This window comes from Hevea brasiliensis, chromosome 17 (genome assembly GCF_030052815.1).
Source record: "Hevea brasiliensis isolate MT/VB/25A 57/8 chromosome 17, ASM3005281v1, whole genome shotgun sequence".
In the NCBI taxonomy this organism is placed as follows: Eukaryota; Viridiplantae; Streptophyta; class Magnoliopsida; order Malpighiales; family Euphorbiaceae; genus Hevea; species Hevea brasiliensis.
The window spans coordinates 38,035,482-38,047,180 of NC_079509.1; the positions used below are offsets into that span (position 1 = coordinate 38,035,482).

The window sequence follows — 11,699 nt, forward strand, 5'->3', positions numbered from 1 at the left end:
AAAATCACAAGAAAGGTAGCCAAGAATAAGACCAATTCATCTATACTAATGAACAACCTTGAACATATAATAAAACTTAACAAATCAAGGCAAAAATTTGCTAAGAGTAATGGAGAGAGTTCTAAGATGATCTTTGATGTAAAGCTCTAGCAATTTCATTCAAAAAAAAAAAAAAATACCATCTGAATTCTGTGTCCAAAAATAAAATAAAAGAAAGCAGAAATATGGGTTGGGGTATTCGACCAAGATATTTCAACAACCATCGGACATGTGCAAGTCTTGGTTAATACACCAATCTCTCCTAAAAATAGATACAAGGTTCAAACATTAATAGTTAGGGAAGGTAAAGATTCTATATTTGTGGTAGTGGATAGATTTTCTAAGGTAGCGCATTTCATTCCTTGCCTTAAAACTGATGGTGCCACAAATACTATTGATTTATTCTTTAGGGAAGTTGTGAGATTACATGGCTTCACTAGGAGCATTGTTAGTGATAGAGATGTTAAGTTCCTAAGCTACTTTTGAAAAGTATTATGGGGGTAAGTTGGGTACTAAACTGCTATTTTCTATTACATGTCACCTACAAACTGATGGACAAACTGAAGTAGTTAATAAAACTTTAACAACTCCTTTGTGTGCTGTTGTTAGAAAGAATTTGAAATCATGGGAAGGATGTATACCATTTATTGAATTTGCATATAACCGAAGTATGCATTCTTTTATTGGTTTTTCACCTTTTGAGATTATTTATGGGTTTAATCCTTTAACTTCATTAGATTTGATTCCTTTGCCTGTGCAAGAGATTTCAAGTTTAGATGGAAAGAAGAAGGCTGAGTTGGTTAAAAGGATCCATGAACAAGCTAATAGCACATTGAGAAGAAGAATAATAAGAATCTGTGACCCAAGCTAATAAAGGAAGAAAGCGAGTTACTTTCCAACCAGGAGATTGGGTTTGGGTGAATATGAGGAAGGAAAGATTTCCAATTCAAAGAAACTCTAAGCTTCATTCTAGAGGAGATGGTCCATTTCAAGTGGTGGCCAAGATTAATGATAATGCTTATAAGTTGGATCTTCCTAGTGAGTACAATGTAAGTGCTACTTCTAATGTTACTAATCTTTCCCCTTTTGATATAGGTAAAGATTCGAGGACGAATCCTTTTGAAGAGGGAGGAGACGATAGAAATCAACAAGAATAATAAGATCCTAGAAATGTTCGTGAAATGATTCAAGATGCAATTGCACAAGAAACTCCAATCACAAGGACTAGAATTTAGAAGATGCAAGAGTTGATTGAGGAAGTAGTTGCACAAGAAGCTAAATATGGAGATACAATCAATAAATTGGGCTTACAAGAAGATGGGAAGTGGCTTGATTTGATCCAAGTCTACGTGGAAGATGATAAAAAAAACATTTGGATAGAATTGACGGGTTTCTACGCAAATTCAATGTATCATTTTTATCTAGGACATGTCTAAATATTTTTATTAATTATTTTTTATCAAATTTATGTGTTTTGAATCTTATTTGTGTTTTGGGCTTTAGGTAGGAGTGCAGCCCACCCCAACTTTTTTATTAGTTTTTAGGGTTTTATTTTATTATTTTTTTTTAGTTTAGGAATTTAGAGTTTTAGCTTCATATATAAGGCTAACTTAATACTTTTTCAATTGAACATTACATTTGATAAAATTAATACAATTGACTGATTTTTCCTAAGTTTTTTTTTGAACAAAACTAAATTCTCCAAGAGCGATTAATCTTGTAGGATTTAACAATCTTGATATTTTTTGTTCTTATTTGATTATAAACTTTGGGTCAAGAATCTTTAATTCTATCTTTGAATTATCTTGGTTTTCAATTCTCTATAATTGATATGTCAAGATATTCCTTGGTGTTTGAACTTGATTTTGACATTTTTGGGATTATAAAATAAACCTGTTCATGAGTTTTAGACATCGTTCTTAAGGTTCGCATCACACAACCAATGTAGCAATGCCTTTAATGGATTAAACAAAAGTATCATTTCATATCCAAAAGGCAAAGCCATAGAATTGTTCACACCAAGCTGTCAAGTATATGCTCCCCTTACAACATAATAAAACAGAAGGTACCATGACTATACCACCATACCATATTGACCATGACTATACTATGATATTGCTTTGTTATATTTAATTTCACATTAAAAGTGTCTTAGTTCAAGTATTGCGGAAACTAAAATGAGAAATAAAGCAGAGACATACAAGCATGGAAAGAGAGCCAAGCCCTTGTAATTGGTTTTAAGTGAGACTCTTGGGGATATAATGCATCAGGGTGCACGAATTAGACCCATTAGAGAGAAAAATTCATCTAGCTAGGAGTTAGGCCCAAAATGGGCCCAAAATTTCAAGTAAACTCATTGCAAGGCGCTCTAATGTCTCCAAATCACAATTTCATAGTCTTATTTAAAATTTATGGTAAAAGCTCCAGACACCTCAATCTCAGAATTACAAATAATAAAATCACCGATACCTTAATCACAGAATTCCAAATGATAAAAGCACTGAGGTAACGAACCAAGAGCGGCGAGCTTGACCTCTGTCTATCATCGTCTGATCATTCGCTGGGCTTTCGTCTTCAACTTTTTCCACTTTTTCACCTCTCTGTTCAACAGGTCCAACTGTAGTGTTCTTGATTACACTGTAGTGCTCTTATTTTCCGTAGATTGCTCCTTTCCCTGTGGCAAAACATCGCCGCCTCCTTGTCCCGCCTTGGATCCACAACACTCCGGGGAATTGCCGTCGATTTCTGGCAGTTCCGTCGATACATCGAGGGTTAACTCCGGTAGCTGCCGCTTTCTACCACGTCCCATGGCTAAAGGACCGAGAACGAGAGATGAACAGGGAACGAGAAAGTATTCATCACAGAAAGAAATAAAATTACGGAAGAAGAAAGAAGAGAGGGTTTCATAGGGAAACGCGAGGAAAGAATGAAAACAGGTTTTGGATTTAAGACAACGAAAACAGTGGGTAGGGATTTCTTGTGGCAATTTGACATAATCTTTCATTCAAATCCATTACAAACATAGAATTTTAATTATGTTTCTTAAAATTAATTTACAAAAATTACACTTCATTCGATTCTTTAATTTCTGGGGAAACAAACATAAAATAGTAATTTTAAAAAACTCACTGTAGCCATTGTCGACGAGGTAATTGAAGGAGTGGGCATCGCAGTTGTCAGTAAACTTATTGTTGGTGGTAGGGAGCTTCCGGAGGCACTGAAACGCTATGGAATTGAAATTGCCACTGAATTCTGTGTACTCAGCAAGAATCACATTTCCACATGAAACGAATGAGTAGATCAACGATTGCTGGCCCATTTTGGTTATTTGATAAAGCGATTAAAGGTCTTGAACTCGTGCAGACAGAGATCTGAGAATTTGATCGAAAATCTCTCTCCTCCCCTTCTTTTGCTTTCTTTTCCCACCAGAGAGAGGGAGCGAGGGGTTGTTGATGAGGTTTTAAAGCAGGGATAGTTAAAAGGAAGAGTGGGGTTTGGGGTTTAATGATAGGTTTAATTTTTGACTAACTTACAGCTAAAGTCCTTAGGGGTGTTTGGTTTACCTGTTAGGTGCAGCTGATAGCTGACAAACAGGTAAATTGTAGTGTTTGGTAAGTTTAAAAAAATAGAGCTGATAGCTGATGGGTAACTGATATAATACCCATCAGCTGCGATTTATCATTTCTATTTTTAGAAATTTGTTCTCATCGGTGATATTGATATGATTTTATTTTTTATTTTGACCATATTATCCTTTTTTATTTAACTTAAAAATTAATATTATTAATATTTTTATTTATAATTTTAATTAACGTATTTCAACTTTGTTAAAATATTTTTTATTAATAACATAAAATATAAAATATTTATTTATATCAAAAAACTTAAAATTAATTATAAATTTTTCTATTAACAATAATAATTATTTTATTATTTTATCTATATTTTTTAAATTATTTAATTATCTTAAAAAAATAATTATTTTCTTATTTCAATACTAAAATAAATGATATAATATAAAAGATTAATAATTATATATTTATTTAAATAATATAATATATTAATTTAATAATTATATATTTAATTTAATAATAAAATAAATAATATAATATAATAAATTTATAATTTTATATTTATTTAAATAATAAAATAAATTATATGATATATACCCTTATTAGTCATTTCACATATTAACAAAGAATGACTAAATATAATTTTACCAAACACTTAATATAAAGCGATTATCATCACTATCGATTATCGGTATCACTAATTTATGATAACTATCACCTAACATTATCGATTGTATTCAACAGTTAATCCAAACATGCCCTTAAGCTATGTTAAAATCTACCTATCAATCTATTTTATTTTTAGAAAAAAAAAATCTATTTTATTTTCAGTAAATATTTGTACTAATATTTAAAGTATGAGCATTATATTTTTATTTATATATATTAATTTAAATATTTAAATTAAAAATATTAAAATTTTAATAATTAATATTTAAATTTAATTAATGCAATAATATGTAGATATTTGAAATGTTTTCTATATATTATTTAATTATCGTTAAAAATATTTTTCATGTCTGCAATAAAATTTTAAAATAAAGTTTTTTAAAATATGGTAATTTTATATTTCCTTAACAATTATATATTATATGAGTATTAATTAAATTTTCATGCATAAAATATATTTAGTATAATAATTTAACTGCATGCTATTGTTACTTTATTGAAATATGTATTGTTATTATAATTGTTATAAAAACTCATGAATTAATTTTTTTATATATATTTTTATTATTTTTTATATATTATATAATATTATTATAGTATTATAAATATTATTTTAATTATAAATATTAATTTTAATGTCATTTCAATTAATTATATAAATATAAATATTTATAAATTTTAAAATTATTTTTTATTCGATCATATTTTTATGAAATTTATGTTTTATATTATTAATTTATAATATTAACTTAATTATAAACTTAAATGTAATATAATAAAAAAATATAATATTAAGTTTTAAAAATATAAATAGGTGAAAATGTTTAAAATAAATTAATAATAAATGTAAATCTCATTGAATTTAATTTATTTAAATTCTATCATTTTACCTTTTTTTTAAAAAAAAAATTTAATTTGTATATATTTTATTTTAATTTTTCATAATTTAAAATAATACATACTTGTATAATGAAGTTTTATATCTAGATTAATGTAAAAGAAAATTATTTATAAAATTAGAAAATAGAATAATTTTTAAAATGAATTTTTGTTATTATAAATGTACCACATGCATTACGTGTTTAAATTTTAATTTTATTAAAATTATATTACATTTTTAAAAAAATAATAAAAAATATTTTATAAAATTTATTTCAACTTTAATTATTTCTCTTTTTTGATATTCAGTATGATTAGATAAAATATGATTCTCGATTATTTTTTAATAGAAAATTAAAACCACATCAATACAATAAGATAAATTTAGTCCAATACAGTTTGGTTCATACAATATCTCTTTTTTTTTTTTTTTCCATTCAAAAGAGAAAGAACCATAAACACCACCATTTTTAATGCTGAAAAGAATAAAAATGGAAAAACATTAATAACATAATAATATAAATATAAATCTAAATAAATAATTTATTATTAATATTACTCCTTTATTTATTATTAATGCAAAAAATAATATTTTATAAGTGATATAATGCTAGCTCTATAATAACAATTTTTAAAAAATTATACTTGTAATAATATAAATATACATAGAAATAAATTAATTACGTTTAAATTTAATAATTTTAAAATTTTTTGTTAGTATTTATCTTTAATTAAAATTAAATAAAATTCCTTTTAAGTTGTTCATGTAACAAATTTTAAAATTAATAATAATCTTTGGTTGATTTATATTATTTTTATTTTCATTTTTTATAAATTATAGTCATTAAATATTTTATTTTAGTTAATATTCATAATTTTATAAATATTAATAATAAAAAAATCTTAGATGAAAATTAACTTAAAAAATGATATGCAACTAATAAAATGTGTATGATAAATAACTAATTGTAAATATAAATTTGAAAAATCAAATACTAATAAAGTATTTTATTTAATATTGTAATACAATCAAATTATATTTTTTATTTTTTTATTTATTATTGTCTTATTTTAGTTGATTACTTCTTAGAATATTTTATATTTAATTGAAGTTAAGAATAAAGAGGATTAAGAATTTTAAATTTATATTAACTATAAATTAAGAATTTAAATTTATACAAACTTTATAATTAATTTCAATAATAAAAATATAATTAAAATTAATTTTAAGAATGATAGCAATTTGGACAAAGCCAATATTCCCTCTCCTTCGTACGTTTATATGTAATATAGAAAAACTTTCTAAATCACAATACAGTAAAGATAATCATAATAAACTTAGTTAAAAAAAATTTAAATAACAATATTAAAACTTATAAAAACTTAGGTTTATAGTATAAAAAGTTTCTAAATTATTTTTTACATTAATATGGTTTAATTTATCTTAATTATTTAAAAAATTGAATTTTAAATTATTTTCAATTAAATAAAAATTAATAACAAAGGTTATATTATAATTTAACATATCATTCATCTATTATAATTTAACATATTATCGAAAAGGCTGAGATAATTATGAGAGTTTTTAATGTAGCATATGGAGAGAATGATAATATATGGAATGAAATTGATATCTAACAATGGGGTGGGGGGGGGGGGGGGGGGGCCCATTTTGAGAGAGAGACACTTTTGAAGGATTTAGATAGTGATGAGAGGGTTTTAAATGTAGCATATAGAGAGAATAAAAATACATAGAATGAAATAGATATATAACAAGCACGATTACTCGTGGCAAACCACGGATTGGGACAATATCTTTCTATAACACAAAATATGAATTTGTGTTAATTTTATAAGTATTAAGTCATAAAAATGTAATATTTTAAATTTTTATCACTTGATAAAAAAATAAAATATATGGAGGAGAGTAATAATAAAATTTTATTCATTTACTTCAATTTATCAATGTTGAAATTATATTAAAAAATATCATTAATATGTAAAAATATATAATTTTTTTATTTAACACTAAAAATATAAAATTTGAAAGTTTAAAAAATATATATACAGTATGATTTTTCATATAAAAAATATGCAGATTATATACTTATATATATACATACACACATACAAATAACAAATGTGAGATGTAGCCTAGTGGTAGACAATATTTCTTACACTTTTAGAAATCTAAGGTTCAATTAAATCTGTTTGCATATAATTAATGTACTGGCTAAAATCTTCCAAAAACTTGCCATGTGACATTATAAGATTACAAGTGGTAATTTATTTATAAAATATAATTAATTTAATTTCATTAAATTTTTTTTATTCTTTATTATAATTATTCAGTCGCTTTCAATTGTAATAAAATTATTAATTCTTTAATTATAAAATATAAGTAATTTAATTTCATTAATTTTTCTCTATTTTTATTTAAGTACTCAATTGCTTTCAATTATGATAAAATTATTGATTCTATAATTAGAATTTTTTTTTCATATTTTGTTCTTAAACTCTTTCTCTGATTTGCTTTATTTTTATTGTTTTTATTCAAGATTTATTAGTCTCAATTATAAAAAATTATTTATATTTCTTTTGATTCCTGATACCTTATAATATAAAAAAGAATCCATTGAATCTGAATGATATTGGCTTGTGCTATAATTATTTTAAGGATAGTGTAATTACACCCCGGACTAATATTTGATAGATTAATTGTTATTATTACATATTGACTTGACTTCATTAGAATATGTTGTGGGTTACATTTAAAATTTCTATTTAATTGGATTAATAAAAATTTTTTTAAATTATTCACAATTTAATTTTTTTTATTGCTAAAAAATACTTTAAATGTAAGTATAATCATTAAATTTTGAACTTTACAACTTGTTAATTAGTAATTTAAATATGAATATATTTTTTATTGGGCCAATAACAGACATTTAGATAATATCAATACTCTAAATTAAAAAAATTAATTATAATGATATCACCATTAAAATAGACCTTAGTACATTGTTGGCCAACATTAATGTGGGCCATTAATTAATGTCTATTTTATATTAATTTAGAATATTGAACAAAATTAGTGGAATATGAGCTCATTAATTTTATTGTTTAATTCGACAAATAAAAAAAAACTTTTAAATTATTAAATATTATCAATTATTTTAAAATCAACATAATGGAATATTAGCGGACCTAGGTGCATATAATTAGAATAAGACCTTTTACTAGACTAAAAAAGAATATCTTAATCGCCCAACTAAGTTGTTATATTCTTAAAAGAGATAATTTTGTGAGGCTATATTCTAATAATTTGAAGTTTATTGACCTAACAAAATATGGGCTATTCAACTTGACCAATATGGGCCATTATAAAAATATTTTAGAATATCAGTTTTAAAATTATTAAATTAATATATCCATTTTCTTTTGGGAATACTATATATATATATAAAAGAAACTAAAACAAAAAGAATATCAAATTATTAAAATAAAAATCAATACATACTAATTATAAATAAGTCAAATTTCTATATTTTGTTTTTATAACTTTTTATGTAGATTATACTTTTTGTCTTTCAAATTTTTTAACAAAGATTTTAGAATAAAAATAATAAAAAATATAACAATATAGTAAAAATATTTGTTAAAAATATAAAATAATTTAAGGTTGACTAAATTATAGGCCAAATGTTATAAAAAAAATCCAAAACTTCACGTGTTTTTGCAATTATAGCAAAAACTTTTTTTTGGTTAATTTTGACCTAATTTGAAAGTTTAGTATTTATTATGACCCGATCAAAATTGAAAAATTGGGAAGTCTTGTGCCAAAAATATCATTTTTAATATCTTTATTCTTGACATGGCAGGTGACGTGACAAAAACATTTATGTTCTTACTGACATGGTGGCTGGTGTGGCAAAATATTATTATTTTATATATTGCTGCTGACGTAGCATAACTTTAATAATTAAAAAATCTAAAACTTTTCGACTTTTGTTAATTATAGCCAATCTTATAAGTTTGTATCATTTATAGCCAATTGACTAATTTTTATTTAATTTGATGAAAATTAATATTTTTTTTTTCTTAATTCAATTGTCAAAAATAAATATTTATATTATTTAGTATAACAAAAAAATAATATTCCCTTATCTCTCTCTCTCTCTCTCTCTCTCTCTCTCTCTCTCTCTCTCTCTTTGTGATATATATAGAACTTATTTATGAAAATAGATAAATTCTTATTTATTTAAAATTGAAAATATCCTTCTACCCATCTGTCTCTCCTCCTACCAATTGTTATCCAATAATATGTACGTGTACGCCCACTACCCACCTTTCTCCCTCTAAATAGTATCTCTATATCTATCTCTCTCTCTCCTCCCATCCACTATCATTCAATAATATATAGACATTCAACCACATGTTTATTATTATTAGTATTATTATTATTTTTTTTATTATTATTATTATTTGCCAAAATGAAGAATATTGTTATTATTGACATTTTTGCATGGATTTTTAATTTTTAAATAAATAAAAAAACATGTGGGGAGAGAGAGGGGAAAATTATTTTTTTATTGTATTAAGTAATATAAATATTCATTTTTATAATTTTATTAGGTAATAAAATATGAAATTTTGACCAAGTTGCATCAAAATTAGTTAATTGGTTGTAAATGAAATAAACTTATAGAATTGGCTATAATTGACAAAAGTCAAAAAGTGTTGGATTTTTTTAATTATTAAAGTTATGCCACATCAGCAACAATTTATATAATAAAAATATTTTTGCCATGTCAGCAAGAAAATAAAATTCCCACCACATCACCCGCCATGTCAGCAATAACATATTTAAAAAATAATATTTGACTTGGCCATAATAAATACAAAACTTTTAGATTAGGACAAAATTGACAAAAAAAAAGGTTTTAGCTATAATTGCAAAAACATGTAAAGTTTTAGATTTTTTTGAATATTAGGCCAATTAAGAAAGATGTATAATAGAGAGAGAGAGAGAGATGTATAATATATATAAATATAGAGAGAGAAAGAGAGAGAAGGGGGAGAGAGAGAGAGAGAGGGGGGAGAAAGAGAGATGTACAATAGAGAGAGAAAGAGAGAGAAAAAGGGAGAGAGAGAGAGAGAGAGAGAGAGAGAGAGAGAGAGAGAGAGAGAGATACAATAGAAAGAAAGATAGAGAAAGAGCGATGTGTAATATAGAGAGAGAGGGAGATAATAGAGAGAGAGAGAGAGAGAGAGAGAGAGAGAGAGAGAGAGAGAGAAGGAGAGGTATAAGAGAGGGGGAGAGAGAGTGTGTGTCATGACCTTATTTCTAAGTCAGACCGGCACTAGGACTTGGATCAGCATAAAGCCCCCGAGGCAAATAGTAAGTTTCGCTGTTCTCAAACCAATAATCAAAACCAAAATTAAGGCTTAACATGCAAATAAAATAAAATAAAGTATTATAAATTTGTTTGGGACAACTTAACCCAATTTCTATCAGGAAGCCAAAACAAGGGGAGCCCAGCTCAACCCTGATACTCAACATGTACAAACTATTTAATATCATAATTTTTTCATTAAGTAACACAACATATACATAAACCAATGTTATAGCGAAGCTCTAGTTATTAAACAAACAAACAAACAAATAAATAAATAGACATAATAAACTATTACCTAATAAGCACAACCTACGAAGAAAAATGCAGGTTAGACTTAAAGAAATAAAGTCACTCCTCCTATAACCTGAGAAAAATATTTGAACAAGAATGAGCATTCGACTTAGAGAGTTTAGATATTGATTATAGATGAAATTTCTATAACTATTTATAACTAGTGCAATCCTACCATGAAATGCACATCCAACACATAAAACAAATAATTCATCCAATATTCCCACGAAAAGTTAATTTGGAGCTACTCACACATCCAATGTATCACATCAATATATATATATGGAAGCTGATCCCTTATAAAGCCCTCTTAATCGAATACCTACCAGTGAAATCAACTCAAACCGGACTTTCACTTATTAATCCAAGTGCGTGAGTCAGCAAGATTAACTCAAAGCCGTACTCCCCCCAACTTATCCATATATAAGGATCGAGTCCTAGTTAGTCAATCTCTAGCCGCGACTACCAATCCTACCCATACCCATATCCACACCATATTCATGCCAGCACACACACAGAGCTTTAAATAATTTTCAGGGTGGCAATCATAAATAAATAACAATAATTAAATATGTAGCAATCAAAATTTCGATAATGTATTAACTATTTATGTGCATAATTAATTATATATAGAATGCATGAGCATGCCAGATATATATATATATATATATATATATATATATATATATATATATATATATATATATATATATATTATTGAAATTACAAAAATAATCAATATTCAACTCATAGACTGGTCGATTTAATTACAACCAGTCTAGCTGAAAGGAGAAAAAATGTTGGTCCACACCGATTACCTAGACAAATACATTAACCTCTATCAAATTTA

The 11,699-nt window shown here is 25.4% G+C and overlaps 1 protein-coding gene across 1 annotated transcript; it reads right to left on the reverse strand.

Moving 5' to 3' along the window:
• Nucleotides 1–2,408: 2,408 nt before the first annotated feature.
• LOC131175587 (putative vesicle-associated membrane protein 726) lies at nucleotides 2,409–3,444 on the reverse strand. The gene is made up of 2 exons (XM_058140235.1): nucleotides 3,169–3,444; nucleotides 2,409–2,850 (listed from the first exon to the last, which is right to left on the reverse strand). The coding sequence occupies exons 1-2, from the start codon at nucleotides 3,356–3,358 to the stop codon at nucleotides 2,672–2,674; spliced, it is 369 nt and encodes a 122-aa protein (XP_057996218.1). The 5' UTR covers nucleotides 3,359–3,444; the 3' UTR covers nucleotides 2,409–2,671.
• Between the last annotated feature and the right edge of the window lie 8,255 nt (nucleotides 3,445–11,699).